Genomic DNA, 21,512 nt, shown 5'->3' on the forward strand with positions numbered 1-21,512 from the left:
CAAAATTTTGGTTCTGGAATTGACTGACTATAGTTCAATACAGGTAGTCCCCGGGTTACGAATGTCCGACTTACGGACAACTCGTACTTACGAACCAAGGAAGGAGAACGCCGTCCGCCATTTTAAGTTGGATCGCGATGCCGTCCGCCATTTTTAGTTGTTGCCATTGACACTGTGTTGTCACTGCGTTGACACTTTGTATTTGGCTTAAATTTTTCTTAGTAAGATTCACCCTGACCGCCACCCCCCCCGCCCCCCCCCCCCCCCACCCGGTTCCGGTCAGCTGGTGGTGCAGTCAGATCAGCACCGGGCTAGAGAATGGAAGTTTCTGAGTTTGATTTAGTGACAGACCGCTCCCGTGCCAGGTTGATGTTGTCCAGTGACTCCCGTACCGGGTTGATGTCGAGCTCGCAACTCAACCTCGACCTTGTAAAAAAAAAACCACTGCCACCTCCAGTTTAAATTCCAACGCAGAATATTGTGGAGGATCAAATACCCAAACCCAGCACAGCCCCCACTTGTCCCATTTGGCCTGTCTCAGTGCAGTGGAGTTTAGGAACCGGGGAATTCAGTGCTGTGGTTCTTAGGACCCAGTGGACCTCGGGAGCTGGCACAGGTCAGGACCCGCCGCAGTGTTTCTGTTCCATTGATGGGAAGCGATCGCGATTGAAAATAAAGTGGAAATAATAAAGCGTTTGGAAAGAGGTGAAACGTCATTGGTCATTGGAAAAGCGTTAGGCTACAGTCGGTCAATGATCGGAACAATTTTAAAGGATAACGGATAAAGTGAGAATAATGGAGCATGTGAAAGGCCCTGCCCCGATGAAAGCTACAATTATTACTAAGCGACGCAGCGGTGTAATTATTAGAATACATATGTTTCTTAAGTGTTTTATATACATAGAAAGGTAAAATATATACTATATACTAAGACAAACGTTTGACTAACTAACGCTAAATAATACCGGATGTACTTGTTCCGACTTAATGTACAAATCCGACAAAGATGGATTCAGGAACGGAACTTGTACATAACCTGGGGACTGCCTGTAGTTCCATTTAATATCAGAGAAATGTATACAATATACATCCTGAAGTTCTTGTTCTCCACAGACATTCACAAAAACAGAAGAGTGCCCTGAAGAATGAATGACAGTTAAAACGGGAGAACCCCAAAGCACCCTACTCCCCCCTTCCACACACAAGCAGCAGCCAAAGCAACGATCCTCCCCCACCTCCACCCATTTCCGCAAAAAAGCATCAGCACCCTTCACCCAAGCCAACCCTCAATAAAGTGCATGATCTGCAGTACAACAAAAACTCATCTTTTACCTGACAATTCGACATGCCACAGGTTCTCTCTCTCTCTCCCTAATAAAGGGAAAAACAGTTGTCCCCTTTCACAGCGAGAGGGGCAACATAACAAAACGACTCACTGATTTATAGTGTTAAGTCTGTCGTGCCGCTTTTTTTTCCTGAGTGCTCTGCCCGGAGAATCTGCAACAATCTCTAACCCACCAACGAGAGAGAGCACAATCGCTGCAGCTGATCTGCTGTTCTGTTCTCTCCCATGATGCTTCAGTTGGCGGCATTGGCTTAGGATCTGCCTGTCCACAGGGCCCCAAAGGCGTGCTTGTCTGCTAGGCCATGTCCTTGGGATATCTAAAAGCGGCCGGTCAGGAGAGGGTCCCACCATCGCAAAGAACCGAAGTCTTGAGTGTAAATCCAAGTCACGGTCTTCAACAGACCTCATCTACCCTGAAAGGGAAAAGGAGAGACATCAAAGAAAGAAATTAATGTTTTCACAGATGAGCACAAAGGAGTCACAATTTAGCACCATCATTCTCCGCCTCCTTATTGTCACATGTACTGAGATGCATTGTCGATGCTGTATTCTCTACCCTCTACTCTGTCCTGTCCCACCTGGAAAATGGCATTTCATATGCCATGTTGCTGTTTATAGACTTTAATTTGGCATTTAACACCATCACACCCCAGAAATTGGTGGGGAAACTGACCTTACTGGGCCTCAGCACCTCCCTCTGTAACTGGATCTTGGACTTCTTAGCAGTAAGGCCACAGTCAGTCTGTGGGCAGCAATGCTTCTAGTCCCATTATGCTGAAGACTGGCACTCACCAGGGCTGTGTGCACGGCCTGCTGCTGTTCTCACTGCTGACACATGACTGTCGCAGGATTCAGCTCAAACCGTGTCATCAGGTTGGTAGATGATGCAAAAGTGGTTGGCCTCGTCAACAATAATGAGTCGGAGTACAGAGAAGAAGTGGAGCAGCTGGTGTGAGAAGAACAACCTAAAGTTGAACGTGGGGAAGACCAAGGAAATGATTGTTGACTTTAGGAAGGTGCAGACGAACCATCCCCCTCTGAGCATACATGGCTCCTCCGTAGAGAGTTAAGTGCACTAAGTTCCTGGGAGTTCACATCACAGATTACCTCACCTGGTCCCTTAATATCACTTCCATGAACAAGAAGGCATAGCAGCACTTTCACTTCCTGAGTAAATTGAGGCAAGCGAGGCAGGCATTTCTCCCCTGCCCCCCCACCCCACCATCTTCACTGAGTTTTGCAGGACCATTGAGAGCGTCCTGACAAGTTGCATCTCCATCTGATCTGGGAGCAGTCGAACATCAGACCAAATGTCACCACAAAGGTCTGTGAGAACAGCTGAGAGGATCATAGGGGTCTCCCTACCATGCATCAGGGACATTTATCAGGAGCACTGGGTATGCAGGGCCCTTGGTATTATCAAGGATCCCACCCATCCATCCAGCATCCTCTTTGACTTTCTACCATCAGGCAGGAGGTTTGAGGCATAAAACCAAGAGCAGTTTCTTCCCTCAGGCCATTAGGCTTCTGAACTCCGCGCTGCATCACATTCGTAGTGTCACCGGATACTTTGTTCTGTACCGTACAATATTTAATTTATGCACTTTACTTCGTTTATCTACTGTGTAATTCACATGTAGATTTAATTCTTTCTTACCTAAGTTATTGTGTGTTAATGTGTACTCCTGTGTTTTACACCCTGGTCCAGAGAATTGTCTCAATTAGCATCGTACATGTATACAGTTAAGTGACAATAGACTTGACTTGAAAAGCTTGTCGTACAGCAAGCTGTTCACACAGATCAGATCATTACACAGTGCATTGAGGTAGAACAAGGTAAAACAATAACAGAATGCAGAATAAAGTGAAACAGTTACAGAGAAAGTAGTGCAGGTAGACAATAAGGTGTGAGACCACAACGAGGTAGATTGAGAGGTCAGGAGTCTATCTTGTCATTTAATAGTGTTATAACAGTGGGATTGAAGCAGTTCTTCAGCTTGGTGGAACGTGCTTTCAGGCTTTTGTATCTTCTGCCCGATGGGAGGGGGGAGAGAGAGAATGTCTGGGGTGGGTGGGGTCTTTAATTACACAGGCTGCTTTACTGAGGCAGTGAGAAATATAGGCAGAGTCCATGGAGGGGAGGCTGGTTTCTGTGTCCACAACTCTCCGCAGTTTCTGCCGGTCACAGGCAGAGCAGTTGTCGTATCAAGCCATGAGACATCCAGATAGGATGCTTTCTGTGGTGCATCAACAGGGGGTCAACAGGGACATGTTGAATTTCTTTAGTCCCCTAAGTAAGCAGAGATACTGGTGAGCTTCCTTAGCAGTGGTGTCTATGTGGTTCTGCCATCTATGAAGGTATTTCAAAACTGTTAGCATTGTGTCCAGATTGGTGAAACAGACTGTAGCTCTGTTGATTAGGGGAGGGTCTGATTTCACTGCAATAGAGAGATACAGCATGGAAACTGTTTGGCTCACCAGGTCCATGTTGGCCATCTGCACCAATCCCATGCCATCCATCCCATGTTCCCATAGACCATTGCCAGATCCTACCTCTCACCCTGTTCGTTGGACAGCAAGAAGATCCAACAAGTCAAAACTTGAAGAAATACAGCCAGATATTTTGGCCACATCATGAGAAGACGGGATTCCTTGAAGAAGACTCTCATATTAGGTAAAACAGAAGGTAAAAGAAGGAGAGGGCGACAGAGGCTACAAGGGATAGGTAATAGTACTCAGGCAATGTGTATGACCATGGGGGATCTCAGAGAGTAAGTTTCCAACAAGGCTTGGTGTGCAGGAGTCCATGAGGTTATGAAGAGTAGAACTTGATTTAATGACTGAACTCCTCTCACCCACACGCTTGGAGGCCAATTAACCCACTGACCCTACACACAGATTTTGGGAGGGCAGTTAGGAGGAAGAGCCCAAATGTTTTCCCATGTATATTCAATGATAATTTATCTTTAAGATCATATGTCACAATTTCCCTCCACACCGTCCCATCACACACTCCCAGGGTCAGACACAGTGAAGCTCCCTCCACACTGTCCCATCACACACTCCCAGGGTCAGACACAGAGTGAATCTCCCTCCACACTGTCCCATCACACACTCCCAGGGTCAGACACAGAGTGAAGCTCCCTCCACACTGTCCCATCACACACTCCCAGGGTCAGACTTTGCGTGAATCTCCCTCCACACTGTCCCATCACACACTCCCAGGGTCAGACACAGTGAAGCTCCCTCCACTGAACAGAAAGTTAACACACATGTTGTTCTAATGTCATGTCTAATTCGTATGGATTTCCAATGCACCCCAAAGAGTAATTTCTCTCACACTTAAAATGCAATAAAGGCCTCATCATTTCATTGGGCTGTATCTGAAAACCGCTTGAGGCAACGAGGGAGAATAAAATGCAGTTTTTAAGCACTGTATTAACCCCTTCCATGTACGTACCAGCCATTAAGCAGCTGGCGTCAGTACATTTTGGGAAATTAAAACCCATTGCAAACCGCATGCCAGATACAGTCGACATAAACGAGGGGGAACAAATTGCTTTTAAATCAGAGGCTGAGTAATTTCACCTGCTATGTAAACTGGATCAGGCTGTGTTGCTAATGAGGCCATTCACTTTGATAATTCTACATGCTGAGATCTTCAGGCATTTTCTGTTTTTTTTTGTTTCAGATATTATTCCCCAGCATCAGGTAGAATAACAGCATCGAATGTAAAACATAGAACACAAAACATTGAACACAGAACATAAAGCAACACAGAACAAAGGGCATAAATCATAGAACACAGAACATAAATGATACCACTACTGCGGCATCATCTGCAAATGTACCCTAATGTTTAAAAAGCACTTGGACAGGTACATGGACAGGAGAAGTTTAGAGGGAAATGGGCCAAATGCTCAAAAACAGGACCAGCTTGGATGGGGGCATGTTAGCCAGCATGCATCAATTGGGTGGAAGGACCTGTTTCTGTGCTTCTGTGGTTCAGGGTGTTGGTGAGACCTTGTGTGAAACATGCATACTTCTAATCCCCTAAACTAAAAAAGAATCTAGTAGCCTTATAGGCAGTCTGCAGGAGATTCACCAGGATAATCTCTGAGATCAGAGGGTTGTCCCATCAGTAGGGACTGAACAGTTTAGGTCTGTATCTTGTGGAGTTTAAGAGAATGAGGGGTGACCTTATTCAAGCATCTCAGCCCCTGGGGGGCATGGCAGGAGAGATGGATCATAGAACATTACAGCACAGTACAGGCCTTGTAGCTCACAATGTTGTGTTGACATTTTAACCTATTCTATGATAAATCCCTCCATTTTTCTATTATCCATGTGCCTATATAAGCGTTCCATTCAACTACCACACTCTGTTTGGAAAAAAAACCTGCCTCTGACATCCTGCCCTATACTTTGCTCCAATCACTTTAAAACGATGTCCCTTGTATTCCTGCCCAGGGGAAAAGTCTCTGGCCTTCCACTCCATCTATGACTCTTATCACCTTGTACTCCTCTATCAAAGCACCTCTCATCGTGCTTCATTCCAAAGAGGAAAACACTAGCTCACTCAACCTATCCTCATAAGACATGCTCTCTAGTCCAGGCAGTCCTGGTAAATGTCCTCTGCACTGTCTCTAAAGCTTCCACATCCTTCCTACAATGAGAACACAATGAATAGTCCTGTACTCTGCCTTCAAATTCAACCTTCCAAAGTGAATCACTTCACAATGTGGAAATGTTTCCATCACTGGGAAAATCTTGAATGAGGTGACATGGTTACAGGTGCAGTCAGTTAAGGGTGGATGGTTAGAATCTTTACCATAAAACATAACAGAATTAGGCCTTTTGCCCCACCGAGTCTACTCTGCCATTCAATCATGGCTGATTTTTGTTCTCCCTCAACCTCATTCTCCTGCCTTCTCCACGTAATTTTTGACACCCTTACTAACCAAGAACCCATCAACCTCCACTTTAAACATATCAGATGACTTGGCCTCCACAGCTGTTTGTGGCAACGAATTCCACAGATTTACTACCTTCTGGCTGAAGAAATTCCTTTGTTATAAAGGGGCTTCCCTCTAATCTGAGGCTGTGCCCTCTAGTCCTAGACTCTTCACTATAGGAAACATTCACTCCACATACATTCTATTTAGGCCTTTTAATATTCAGTAGATTTCAATGAACCCCCCCCCCCCCACCATTTTCCTAAACTCCAGTGAGTACAGGCCCAGAGCCAACAAACACTCCACATATGTTAACCTTTTCATTCCCTGGATCATTCTTGTGAAGCTCCTCTGGATCCTCTCCAGTGCCAGCACATCCTTTTTTAAATATGGGGGCCAAAAGCTGCTGACTATACTCTAAATGTGGTTTCACCAATGCCTTATAAAGCCTCAGCATTACATACTTGCTCTTATATTCTAGCTCTTTTGAAATGAATGCTAGTATTGCATATGCCTTCCTCACTACTGACTCAACCTCAAGTTAACCTGGGACTCCTGCATGAGGACTTCCAACTCCCTCTGTGCCTCTGATTTCAGAATTTGCTCCGTTTAGAAAATAGTCTGTGCCATTATTCCTTGTACCAAAGTGCATGATCATACACTTCCCTATACTGTATTCCATCTGCCACTTCTTTGCCCATTCTTTTTTGTCGAAGTCCTTCTGCAGGCTCCCTGTTTCCTCAAGACTACCTGACTCCACCTGTCTTTATATCATCTGCAAACAAGCCCACAAAGCCATCAATTCCATCATCCAGAGCATTCACATATTATGTGAAAAATAGCTGTCCCTACACCAACTCCTTTGGTTGACCACTAGTCAATGGACTTCTCTCCTAGGGAGGGTATTCTCTGGAATTCTTTGCCCCAGAGGGGATGGAGGCTAGATTGTCGAATGTGTGATATCATCAGAGTTTAGTATAGCAACTGCTCTGCCTGTGACCACAAGAAACTGGGGAGAGTTGTGGACACAACTCAGCACATCACAGGAACCAGCCTCCCCTCCATGGACTCTGTCTAAACTTCTCACTGTCTCAGTGAAGCAGACAGAATAATCAAAGACTTACCCACTCCAGATATTCTATCTTCTCTCTCCCATTAGGCAGAAGATACAAAAGTCTGAAAACGTGTATCACCAAGCTCAAGGACAGTTTCTATTCTGCTGTTCCAAGGCGATTAATCTGTTATTAGTATGATAAAATAGACACTTGACCTTACAATTTACCTCGTTGTGATCCTTGCACCTTATTGTCTGCCCGCACTGCACCTTTTCTGTAACTGTGATGCTTTATTCTCCATTCTGTTATTGCTGTTCCTTTGCACTATCTCGATGTATTGATGTGTACCAGTATCTGTATTTTCTTAGGAGGTATAGCTTGTCATCAAACATGCTAGCTAACTTCCACAGATGTTGGTTGCATTAGGGGCTGGGCAGGAACGCAAGAATCTGCAGAGAGTAGTGGACTCTGCGTCACATCACTCCCCACCATCATTAGTATCTCCAGGAGGCAATACCTCAAAAAGGCAACGTCCATCATCAGAGATCCCCACCATCCAGGCCATCCCGTCTTCTCACAGCTCCCATCGGGCAGGAGGTACAGAGGCCTGAAGTCCCACACCACCAGGTTCAGGAACAGCTACTTCCCTTCAAACATTCAGTTATCTTAATCACTACCTTTGTAGAGCAACACTATGACCACTTAGCAATTTTTTTGGTTCTAATTGTGTTCTTTGTTGTAAAAAATGTATAATTTGCATTTAATTACATTTATGTCATAATTGTATAACTTGCAATTGTTTATAACTTGTACAACATTTGTTGTACAAGTCGCATTTATGTTTTTCTTGTGAACTTTGTATATCTAATGCAGTGTGCCTTTGATGCTGCTGCAAGTAAGTTTTTTGTTGCATCTGGGCACATATGGACTTGTACATTTGACAATGAACTCAACTTTGACATTATACCACTGTTTTGAGGCTCCTGCTTCTGTTATCTCATGTACTGGCAGTTTTATCTGCTTTTCTGTGTGTAAGTCACAGCAACGGGACTTCACTGGTAGTGTTTGTCCTGTCCCATCTGCAACCCCCTGTGCTATTGTCTGGTCTTGAAATGACAGGTTTAACAAAAATGCTCCTGTCACTTGAGATAGATGAAGGTTCACCGTGGGCGTACTGAGAACAGAGGATGTGAATCACCATCATGAGATGAAGAGTGTTTAAGACTACCCAGCTGTCAAAACTATTTTAATTAAAAACAATATAATATCCAAGATTAAGTACCCTAATATCCTGAGGATTTGCAAGAAACTGTAATTTCCCAGACCAAAAGCGCAAATAAAATTGAGAATTTATTAATAAGATGGTTTCTACAGATTTTATTGTACACATCAAGTAATGTTGAATTTCTTTTCTCTTCAAGTCTGTGAAATTGTTCTGTACTTCATTGATGTGGTTTTGGTTGAAGGACATTTTGGAAAAGGTTTGGATGGAAAAAGAGTTTCCAACAGGTTTGAGCGTGAATAGTTCCTTGGAACTAAACCTTGATTTAGCAATATTATGGAGCAGGATGAGGCAAGGCCAAACATATCTGGTGACAGTGCAAAGTGATTAAAGAAATGTTTAACCCCACATTGAATCCAAACTCAGGTTGGAGGAACAACACCTTATATACCGGCTGGGAATGGCCTCCAACCTGATGGCATGAACATTGACTTCTCTAACTTCTGTTAATGCCCCTCCTCCCCTTCTTACACTATCCCTCACATATTTAGTTGTTTGCCTGTTCTCCATCTCCCTCTGGTGCTTCCCCCCTCCCCCTTTCTTTCTCCTGAGGCCTCCCATCCCATGATCCTTTCCCTTCTCCAGCTCCGTATCACTTTCGCCAATCAACTTTCCAGCTCTTAGTTTCACCCCACCCCCTCCGGTCTTCTCCTATCATTTTGCATTTCCCTCTCCCCCCACTACTTTCAAATCTCTTACTATCTTTCCTTTCGGTTAGTCCTGACGAAGGGTCTCGGCCCGAAAAGTTGACAGCGCTTCTCCCTATAGATGCTGCCTGGCCTGCTGTGTTCTACCAGCATTTTGTGTGTGTTGTTGTTTGAATTTCCAGCATCTGCAGATTTCCTCGTGTTTACCCCACATTGAAGGAGACTTCTGTGTATGTCAGATTTTGTGTGTGCATGAGAGAGTATGTGAGTGTGAGAGAGTGTCTGAGCAAGAGAGAGATTCTGAGTGGGAGGATGTGTGTGGAAATGTGTATGCAAGTACATTTGTTTCTGTCAGAGTGTATGTATGAGTGTGTGTTTGAAAGAATGTGTATAAGTGGAAGTGCATACATGTTCGAGTGTGTGAGTTTATCTGTGTCCACATAGAACAATACAGCACAGTACAGGCCCTTTGGCCCACAATGTTGTGCCGACCCTTAAACCCTGCCTCCCATATAACCTCCCACCTTAAATTCCTCCATATACCTGTCCAATAGTCTCTTAAACTTCACCAGTGTATCTGTTTCCAGCACTGACTCAGGCAGTGCATTCCACGCACCAACCACTCTCTGAGTAAAAAACCTTCCTCTAATATCCCCCTTGAACTTCCCTCCCCTTACCTTAAAGCCATGTCCTCTGTATTGAGCAGTGGTGCCCTGGGGAAGAGGCGCTGACTATCCACTCTAGCTATTCCTCTTAATATCTTGTACACCTCTATCATGTCTCCTCTCATCCTCCTCTTCTCCAGAGAGTAAAGCCCTAGCTCCCTTAATCTCTGATCATAATGTATACTCTCTAAACTAGGCAGCATCCTGGTAAATCTTCTCTGTACCCTTTCCAATGCTTCCACATCCTTTCTATAGTGAGGCAACCAGAACTGGACACAGTACTCCAAGTGTGGCTTAACCAGAGTTTTATAGAGCTGCATCATTACCCCGTGACTCTTAAACTCTATCCCTCAACTTATGAAAGCTAACACTCCAATAAGATTTTTTAACTACCCTGTCTACCTGTGAGGCAACTTTCAGGGATCTGAGGACATGCACCCCCAGATCCCTCTGCTCCTCCACACTACCAAGTATCCTGCCATTTACTTTGTACTTTGCCTTGGAGTTTGTCCTTCCAAGGTGTACCACCTCACACTTCTCTGGGTTGTACTCCATCTGCCACTTCTCAGCCCACTTCTGCATCCTATCAATGTCTCTCTGCAATCTTCGACAATCCTCTACACTATCTACAACACCACCAACCTTTGTGTCGTCTGCAAACTTGCCAACTTACCCTTCTACCCCCACATCCAGGTCGTTAATAAAAATCACGAAATGTAGAGGTCCCAGAACCGATCCTTGTGGGACACCACTAGTCACAACCCTCCAATCTGAATGTACTCCCTCCAACACAACCATCTGCCTTCTGCAGACAAGCCAATTCTGAATCCACCTGGCCAAACTTCCCTGGATCCCATGCCTTGGTGTTCAACCATTGTGCAAAAGACAACAAACTGTGAAAATACAAAACAAAAAAAATAAATGAACAATAAATATCGAGAACATGAGATGAAGAGTCCTTGAAAGTAAGTCGATAGGCTGTGGGAACATTTCAATGATGGGGAAAGTGAAGTTGATTCAAGAGCCTGATGGTTGAGGGGTAATAACTATTCCTGAACCTGGTGGTGTGGGTCCTGAGGCTCCTGTACCTCCTTCCTGATGGCGTCAACGAAACGAGAGCATGATCAGGAAGGCCGGGGCCCCGGATGGTGAATATTTTGCTTTTCTACGCTCACCCCATTCTCATAAACCATGTTCTCTAATCCAGGCCACATCCTGATAAATCTCTGCATGTCAGTGCATGCTCATCTGTGTGTGTAGGAGTCTGTGTACGTACCTCGTGTGCATGTGTCTATGCAGGTGTGTCTCTGTGTGCATCCGTACGTGCGTGACTATGTGTACATATTTTGGTCTCTATGTGCCTCTGTGTGTGTCGGTGCACGTGTATGTATAACTCTGTGCGTTCGCGCATCTGTATTCCTGTTCCATCTGATCCCAGTGCACCGTGTCCTCTCCTTTACGCTGGGCGTTCGGTGCGAGGGAGATTCTGGCTCTTGTGTTTGTTTTCTCTCTCTCTCTCTTTCTCCCCCCCCTCCCTCTCACACAGCCTTGCCACACAAACCCAGTGAAATCAAAGAATCCTCGTCTTGACCGGCGAACAGACGGTGGTCTGTGCCGAGAGCAACACCCCATCATATAATCTCGCTCGCTGCAAACTTCCCCCTTGTCTGATGCAGTTCTCCTGCACCTCCCACCACTTCATCCTAAGGCTGGTACTGGTGGCATCTCTCCTACCTCCGCTGAACTGAATGCAATACCCCAGAGAGTGAGGCGGAAGTGGAGAGGAAGATAGTATAAGGTCAGATTTGGCTCTGGCGCGAGTTATCAGCGGTTGTGTCTGTGTAGTGGTCTAAACGATAGGCCGTGTGTGTCTCTGTGCATATGTGTGTATATAACATGTGTATGCGTACGTGAGTGTTTTTGTATGTGTCTGTGCATGCATGTATGTGTGTGCGTCAGTGTGTTTGTGAGTCCAAGGTTGTGTGGCTGTAGATGTGATTGCGCTTGTGTGTGCGCCTGCACGTCTATGCATGTATATGTGCGTGTGGCTGTATGTGTTTGTCTATGTGTGTATCTGTCTGTCTGTGAGGTTATGCGTGCCTGTCTCTCTCTGAGGTTGTTTGGCTATCCATGCATATCTGTACGTGTTTGTGTGTACTTGCCTGTCACGGTTTGTGCGTGCGTGCGCGTACACGCGCATTTGTGTATGAGTCTCTGTTTATGTCTGTATGCATCAGTGTGTGTGTCTGTGTACAGTATGTATTAATATATGTATGTACACCTGGTGTAATATATATGTGTATATTAACACAGATACAATTCATAAGCCAAACGCGCCTTGCCACATGGACAAAAGCTCACACTCATACACCAAGCCAGTGAGCCGTACAGTCTTTATAGAATTAATATATATTAGAATCTGAGCAAATCGTATAAAATATCCGTGATATATACAGTGCAAAAGGGCGCAGGCTGCTCGCGACGACCCCGTCCTCAGAGGTGGGTGAGCCGGGGGCCGTGCCGCGCCCAAACGCCGCAGGGACCATCCTGCGGCCCGAGGCTTAGCTGAACAGGGCAGCCAGCGTAGTTGACCGGTATGTCGCCGGGGGAAGACGGGGCGCTGGAGAAAGGCGAGGGCGAGCGTGCCAGTCCGCTGAAGGTGGAAGGCGGACAGGAGTCGACAGGGACGGGGTCTCCGGGGGGCCCAGGCGCTGTTCCACTGGCTCCGTGCCTCCACCGCGCTTCCCGCTTGTGTTTCATGCGGCGATTCTGGAACCAGACCTTGACCTGGCGCTCAGAGAGGCGGAGAAAACAGGCCATCTCCCGGCGCCGCGGGCCTCGCACGTAGCGGCTCAGGTGAAACTCTTTCTCCAACTCTAAAAGTTGCGCGCTGCTGTAGGCTGTACGGGCTCGCCGGCCCGGATCCTCGGCCCTTCCTGTGGGCGAGGAAGGAGGGAGGGGACGAAGAGGGTAAGATGGGATGAGGGGAATTAAGGAGAGAAAGGGGAAGAATGAAGAAGGGTGGAAAGGACAGAGAGAGAGCTGTTAAAAACCGGAATTAATGTCAACCAACGCTACCCCCACTCCCCTCCTCTCCTCTCCCTTCCCCTTTAGGCTGGTGTTTTTATTTTTTGAGGTGGGGTGTTGATGGGAGAAAGTTTGGAAAGTTTGCCCGCAACACCCACATTTAGACACACAGTAACACCCATCACAAACGCACAGCGAGGCGAGATGCATAAACTCATGGCGACACTTCACCTCTCCTCCCCACCCCCACCACTACCGCCTCCTCCCCTTGCCCGCTTCCAGTCTGGGGCATCGGAGACGATGAGACGGACAAGCAGGGGCGACGGCGGCACGCCCAGACAATAGGACGCGCTTGTTAGCTCACACACACACACGCTGACGGGGGTTGTCTGGAAGATAGGAATGCGAATCTCATTAGAAAAATTTGTGGTCGGGTGTGCGAGTGGTGGGTGGTTGGGGAGGGGGCGAAGCCGGAGAGACAGAAGGCGGGCGAGAACCGTACCTGGGTGCAGCGAGCTGTGCGGAGAGACCCCGCGGCTTTCCTTCATCCACGGGAACACTCGCTCTGCTCCGGCCGTGGCTCCGGACCAGCTGGCGCGACAGTCCCGTGCGGGAAGGGGAGCCGATGAGCCGCGGACGGCGGTCGGGGAGGCGACGAGAGGCTTGGGCGGCCGAAGCGGAGACGGGACGGGCAATCCGCCGTGCGAGGTCAGCTTCCCATAGGGCAGCGTCTCCTGCATTATGTCCCCGTCCCCGTCCTCCGCCCTCTTCCCAGCGCCACCGTCCCCTTTCACCACCTTCCCGAGCCCACCAGCCTGGCGGTGGGATCTTCCTGTGCCGTATTCGTTGGTGCGAGTGCGGGTAGGAGTGGGTGGGGTCTTCCTGTGGCTAGGTGAGAGATTAGAGGCGGAGGTCATTCGGAGTCGCCCTCTCGCTCGATGTCCTTCGCTAGGCTGCAGGTGATACCTGGAACTAGAGATTCGACAGAAATTGGGGTGGGGTGGGATGGGGGCGGGGAATGGAGGGGTGGAAACGTGGGGAGGAGAAGAAAATAGAAGGTTAACTCGACTGGGAGTGGTCTGGGTTTCGTTGCTCTACCACTCTTCCCTGCCCATGTGTTAGCTACCTGTGAGCGGTGTCCCTTGGGTGTGTGAGAGAGGGACTGAGATGTTAGAGGTGGACTGATAGATAAATAGATGGACAGAGAGGGAAGCATGGAGAGGTCTGAGATGGACGAAGAGAAGGTGAAGAGAGATGGATAGATAGAGAAATGCATAGGGAGAAGAGAAACAGAGATTTGGATAAATAGAAATACAGCGGAATGGAGAGATGACAGAGAAACAGATGGGTAAAGGGAGCAAAATTGGACACATAGTCAACAGGGGATAGGTAGAAGAGGAGAAACCAAAGTGGATAGATAGACAGACAATGAAAGAGAATGGAAGAAAGGGATAGAGAGCGGAGAAATGGATAACTAGAGTGAGAGGAGGACAGATAGAAATTGACAGATGCAGAACAGGATGGAGCAGAGAGAGTGAAGGAGAGATGGATTGATAGATGGGAAGAGAAGGAAATAGACAGGAATAGATTGAGCTGGATGGGAGAATAAATTACGTGGTGTCGGGTGAAGGAGGAATAAGAAAGCGGGAAAGAGTGAAGAAGAGATAGGGAAGGAGAGGAGGAAAGACCACTCCTAACAAAGAGAGAGAGAGAGAGAGAGAGAGAGAGAGAGAGAGAGAGAGAGAGAGAGAGAGAGAGAGAAGAGAGAAACTCTTTGGGAGAGAGCATGTGTGCGTGTGAGAGAGGAGGGAGTGAGAGGCTCTCTGTGTGTGAGAGAGACGTGTGTGTGGCAGTGAGGAAGAGTAAACGCGTGCGTGATAAGCAATAAAAGGTGTGAGCGTGTAACTGAGAGTGCGGATGATATTGAAATGTGTGTGTGAGAGAAATGCGTAATTGGTGGTGGAAGGGCGGTTTGCGAATATCTTAGGGGCGTGTGCGTGCATGCCTGTTCTGCACGCGTATGTATGTGTGCGCGCCCCACCTCCTGGAAAAGATTTGTTCCGATTTTAAAAATATTTTTTATATATATATATATATATATATATATATATATATATATATATATAAGACATCAACAACTGTATTCTTTGATCCACAGCATCTGCAGTTGTATTTTTGTGTAGAGAGGAAGTCGGAGTGTGTGTGTGTGTGTGGGGTGGGGGAGGCTGGGCAGAGAGTCAGGGCGAAGGAAACAAATGCAAAGAAATCCGCGAAATACATTTGGAATGTGTGTGTGTGTAAAAAAAAATGAGACCCGAGCCTGTCAGATTAAAATAAATTCGCTTTCTGTCAGTTTAATTTGGTTGACTGGAATTTATCATTATTATTATTTACTTACCCGTGTGTCCGTGGCCGCGTCTCTCCGTGTGGAATTTAAGGAGGATTTCATTCTCTCTCTCTCTCTCTCTCTCTCTCTCTCTCTCACACACACACACACACACACACACACACACACACACACACACACACACACACACACACACACACACACACACACACACACACACACACACACACACACACACACACACACACACACACACACACACGCAAATTGGAGACTTAAAGATTCGCCAGGAAACGGTAACACGTCAGACCTCCGTATCCTCGTATTTTTCTTTTAGTTCGGATTCAGTGGGAGAGACTCCCGCGATTCCCCTCTCGAAGCGAGGTTTACTAATATGAGAGAGAGAGAATAAAATGTTCTTCGTTCAGTGAAATTTTATTGAGCATCTTTAATGAGCCGGCATTCAGTTACCACTCGTCGGCATGTACAATCCGTGCGCGAAACGGAAAAGAAAATACTAGGGTTTTTATATCCAGTAGTAATGGGGAAAACCTGCTTCTTTTGGTCTGTTCGACAAGTTTCCGAAATATCGGGGCCTGCGAGACGAGATTCTGAGTCTCATTCTCTTTTCTCACTAATTACACAGACAATTAAAAAAATCCATATCGCCCAAAAATTTTAATTTTCTTTGACGTTCATTTAACTGGCAGACTCTTATATTTTGTAGATCGTACGTACATTTGTTTGTAAAAGATATTTTACAAATGCATATATACCCATTTTTATGAACTCGGGTACATAATAACTCAAGGGCACTATATATGTATATTAGCGTATAAAGCTGTATACATAAGCGTTTATACATTTGTGTGTCCTTCACTAATTATATATATAGTAATTATAATATCTACTGTATTATATATCGGGATTAGATTTATTATCACCTTCAGGCATACTTCCATTTATAGAACATTTTAATACAAATACATACATACATATTACTAAAGGGCTTCTACTTTTCAAACCACATATATAAAACCACATTTTAAGCATACGTTACATCACATTTTATGTACAAATCTGTTCACGTTTGTACACATACACTCCAACAAATTATACATCTATACTGTATATAAAACCAATTTCAAAACGCATATGCTTTACTGACAACCATAAATTTTATATTTTATATGCATTCATTTCTATAATATTTCCACATTTACACAGGAACAAAAGACTTTATACACTCTCTCTCTCTCCCTCCCTCCCTCTCCCTCTCTCTCTCTACTCTCTCTGTCTCTCTCTCTCCCTCTTCCCCCCTCCCCCCCCAAGATTACATAGAGGACAATTCACCATTTTCTCCCCTAAATCAAATCTCCCCTCCAGGCACGTTTGACATTAATTCGACGTCAGGGATGCTAGTGAAATCACGTCGAAAGAATTACTCGATAGAAGCATCATTTCCCCTATCAACCCCCGATCAAATATAACAGGGAACAGGCAGCAAGCCATACCATTTCACTGCCTGTCCGTTCTGTCTCGCTCGCTCCCTGTCCGGGGCCGAAGCTCGGCAGCCTGAACGTGTGACAGCAACAATAAAAAAAACCTCAAGCTCCGTATCGCCAGATGAGAAAAATGCCCGTTTGGTCTCTGAAACTTATCGGCAATCTATAATTGAATGCCTCCTTCTTAATAAATAGATTACAAGCGTTCCTTAAAAGAACGAAACGCCGTTTAACAGTGGGATCATGCTATCCACAAACTCCTGGGACCGGGACAGAATATTCCCATTGACATCCCTCTCTCTCTGTTCCTCTCCTTTAATCTTGTGGGCAGACGCGTTATCCACATCTCTCCCTCCCTCGCTCGCTTCTTCCCGTTCGACAGACAGACGGACAAGCACGACCCGGTCACCGAGGATTTGGCGACGGCGAGATTATTTCTCGCGAGCAGTTCTCGTGTTAAGCCCTTTAGAAAGCCCATCGCTCCCACGTATCAAGATTATCTTACAACCATTAGAACCACAGGGCAAGACCGCACAGAAGCCGACCCTTCGGTCTGTCACCTCCACGCCTGACCCTTTTTGCCGACCGACATACACACCAAAAAAAAACTTTCCTCCCACGTATCACTCTCGCCTTGCCGTTTAAACGTGTTTAAACACTCAATTAAATCCAATGCCACCTCCTCTGACATCTCTCTGTAAAAAAATCTATGTTCAAAAAAGTCTTTCTTCATAATAAAAATACAAAAGAAGGGACTTTGCAATTCTGTTACATTCAATCCTGTTAACAGAAGATACAAGAGTCTGAAAGCACGTACCGCCAGGCTCGAGGACAGCTTCTGTCCTACCGTTAACATACGAGAACGGTCCCCTAGTACGGTAAGATGGACTCTTGACCTCACCATCTACCTCGTTATTGTCCGCCTGTGACTGTGACACTTTATTCTGCATTCTGTTATTGTTTTACCTTGTTCTACCTCAATACGCTGTGTAATGATCTGATCTGTGCGGATGGCAAGCAGAACAAAGTTTCTCACTGTACATGTCACAATGATACCCGAATTTACCTATTTATTTTTTTAATTTTAACACAAGAGATTCTATAGATGTCGGAAATCAAGAGCAACAGACAAAATGGTTAGGCAGCATCCATGGAAATGAATAAATAGTCGACGTTTCGGTCCTGTTAAAGGGTCTCGGCTTGAAAATCGACTGTTTATTCATTTCCATAGATGCTGCCTTACCTGCTGAGTTCCTCCACCATTTTGTGTGTGTTGTTCCAATTTAATTTACCCAGTTTTACCGCTCCCCGGGCGCATGTAGCGAAGTTTTATCGAGTGTCAGCGTGGCCTCCAAGTTAATCATGTCCTCTGAAGGTTCAGTAAAAATTCTGATAATTTATTTTTATTTTGTTCCAAAATCGACAAGTTTAGATCTTTGTAAAAAACTGCAAGGGCGATTAGAAATCGGGTTCAATTGAGGAGTCCTTAGGCGACTCACCAGAAAAATATATGTTTATATTTTATATTTTTTAGAATAGAGGTTGTTGTAAAAGCTTAACACATCATCCCTCGGACGTGGAGCGCGCGCACATACAAGCATTAACGTAGATTTTTTTTGTTTGAATATATATTGTAATTGTAATTCTTCTGAGTGAGGCCCTCTCACGGAAATTAATCAAGATTAGTACGGGGGCCGTGCGGGCGTGGGCCCTTGTTTAACGCAGAAATTAGGCGATAAAATTACTCTTGGCAGCTATGAAGGCATTTATTAAGATTTCGACTCTCAAACACGGCTGTGAGAAGCGCGGTGGGGCAGTGCGGAGGCCCTTGTTTTACGCAGAAATTAGGCGATAAAATTATTATTGTCAGCTGCGAAGATATTTCTAAAAAATCGACTCTCAACCGCATCCACTCCCTCAGACAGCGCTGTGAGAAGGCGCATAGACACATACACACCGACGCAGGGACACACACACACACACACACACACACACAATCCTAGTCCTTAAGAGAAAATTCCAAGATGTTTGACCTCTTGATGAACCGCAGTGAAGACCATTATAGATCACCTGAACTCACATCCTGTGTCGGGTGTGAATCATATAGAACCACATAAAATTGTAAGGGGAGACTCACTTTTTTATATAAGGCACAGAGGGACGCACACACAATCGATCGTCCACACAGACACCTTCCCTCACACACTCTCTGTCACACATTCTCCGTCCCTCTCTCACACGGGTACATAACACTTTCCCTCCCATCCCGCCCTCTCTCGCATCCTCTCGTGTACCGTCTTCCGCATAGACACTCTCTCAAGCCCTCACCACACATTTGCTCTTCCTCCCTAATCTCTCTCTCTCTCTCTCTCTCTCTCTCTCTCTCTCTCTCTCACACACACACACACACTCCATAATATCGCCCTTCCTCGCGTTCTCTCTTGCGCACATTAATGTCCCCCTTCCTGACTTTCTCAGACAATTTCTCCCGAGAGAGCGAGAGAGAGAGAGAGAGAAAGATAAGGAGAAAATAGACAGCTTTTTCTTGTGCGAATCAGTAACCTAATGTGGAGTCAGCGTTAAGCCAGAGGCGATGAAAGACAGTCCTCTCAGAATCTTTTCCTGTCAAGGAATTACAAAATTTACAAGCTGTTTTTAAAAATGTCGCCAGCTATGTACAGCGGCAAACAAAAATCTTTCTTTTTACCTGAAATATGATTTCATAATAACAATTGTGGTTTTTAAATTGTTCAGTATTTTAAGAATTTAATAAAAAAGATCACAATCAGTTAAGATATATTCTAGCTCTAAAAAATCCAGTCGCCTCCTGAAGTGGTGTTTTAGAATTTGGGTTGGCTACAGCAATTTAATTCACAGATAAATACAGATTATTTTACAGCAAAAACATTTTAAAATGCGCCCAGCTCACGATTTCTCAATTCGTGAGAGTAACCCTTCTTTGACTCATTTCTCGTGCCATATCCAACCGCCCGCTTGTTTGTCCTCTGAAAAATGTATGTCAAGGGCTGGAAATTATGCGGCTTACTGAAATAATTATAATAAATTAGAAGTCAAAATTTAAACATTCCTATGTTACATTTTACTTTTAACTAAGGACAGCTATTTATATTATATCGGCTGAATAATGGCACGTGGGGAGAATTTGTATTTAAGATATATACTGCACATGCATATGTAATAACATGTAATGTGTAACGTATTTATATACAGTAACAATATGTAACCTATGTATTGTGTAATTAGTGACGTTTATATAAAAATGTTACACGGAATAGACACTCGTATTACTTATTTTACATATACCGTTATAGTTTTTAACGTGTACTATAATGTCCTTAACATACCATACACGTGTATAACACAATCTATATATAAAATGCTACCATTATTGGTATAAACACATACATATAAATGCAATCTATATATACTATATATATACACTATACATTACTGTATGCATACGTACAATGCTCTCATATAATATACACATAACGATGCCTACATTGTGCTATCATGTGTCTTACGTAATGTTAACATGTTTAAATATAAAATGTAACATTACAAAAATTGCATTGCAAGTTTATGTTATATTACACATTACGTATGTCACACTTGTATAACAATTTATATATGTGTATATTAAGTGAAGGCATTATTGATATAATCTACAACACATTTAAAGATTACGTTACACGGGGTGTCTATGATATGTAAAGTATTACGTTATACATAAAAGATTGCGATACATGCATGTGTAATATAAAATAAAAATCGCATTTCACGTTCATATTCACATGTGACACATGCATGTGTATTTTAAATATATTTAACGTTATGGCTAATTGCTATTTTTAATATTAGTAAATAAATAGTTAAATATTAAGGACGTGTACAATATAGTATTTTGTATTAAAGTAAGATTTTATACTTCCCTGTCGTAGATTTAAAGATACAATCGTGCAATATGATATTTTATTTGGGATGTCAAATAGTGCAGTGTGTGTGTTTTTGTGTGCTAACACCGTATAAATACAAATTTGTGAAATCGTAGCTTTTTTTTTAACAAACTCAATTCTTAGGCGAAGGGAGTAAAAATTAAGAACCGGCAAGGCTTCGCAGCCGAGCCGTTTTGTAACCGGGCCGTCTTCGACCGGCTTGCCGACGCCCCGACAGATTCAAAACCCGCCACGAGTAGTTTGTGTTAAATTATGTTCGGACACCGCGGAAATCGCTTGGCACGGACAGGAAGGGTGACAGGACCCGCTGGACACCCCTTGCTCCAGTAATAAACCCCACATTAAACGGCAGACGTAGAGCTTAGCAGTAATCTGATAATATATTAAATAACAACAGACAGGCACATTCGCAATTATGATTGTGCATTATATAAACACGCTCATATGATGCAGTGGTGTAAAATATATCATACACTCAGTGACAGACAGGCAGACACACGCGCGTGGACACACACACACACACAAACACATACGCAATTGGCATGCACATCCATAACAGTTTCAGGTAGGCGCACACAATCAAAAATGCATTTATCAAGTATTGCGAGCAAGTTATAAATGTAAAATATATATAATAATATTTGATTCTGCACTTCACGCTCTTTTCTCTCTCACACACACACACACACACACACTCACACACACAC

The 21,512-nt window shown here is 44.6% G+C and overlaps 1 protein-coding gene across 7 annotated transcripts in view; it reads right to left on the reverse strand.

Moving 5' to 3' along the window:
- Positions 1 to 12,327: 12,327 nt before the first annotated feature.
- The window catches only part of LOC140741246 (uncharacterized), a 219,007-nt gene continuing 209,822 nt past the window's right edge, over positions 12,328 to 21,512 (reverse strand). For 3 of the 7 annotated variants that reach the window (XM_073071226.1, XM_073071224.1, XM_073071227.1), the window contains exons 2-4: positions 15,375 to 15,712; positions 13,479 to 13,948; positions 12,328 to 12,885 (exon numbers count right to left, since the gene is read on the reverse strand). In XM_073071226.1, the coding sequence (XP_072927327.1) occupies positions 12,443 to 12,885; positions 13,479 to 13,893 (858 nt within the window). In that variant the 5' untranslated portion in view covers positions 13,894 to 13,948; positions 15,375 to 15,712 and the 3' untranslated portion in view covers positions 12,328 to 12,442. Of the gene's footprint in view, positions 12,886 to 13,478; positions 13,949 to 14,102; positions 14,990 to 15,374; positions 15,713 to 16,837; positions 17,354 to 17,645; positions 17,664 to 20,952; positions 21,121 to 21,512 lie in introns of those variants that run through there. The other 4 variants (XM_073071225.1, XM_073071229.1, XM_073071228.1 and 1 more) reach the window with 4 other exon arrangements.

This window comes from Hemitrygon akajei, chromosome 18, assembly GCF_048418815.1.
Source record: "Hemitrygon akajei chromosome 18, sHemAka1.3, whole genome shotgun sequence".
Classification (NCBI taxonomy): Eukaryota; Metazoa; Chordata; class Chondrichthyes; order Myliobatiformes; family Dasyatidae; genus Hemitrygon; species Hemitrygon akajei.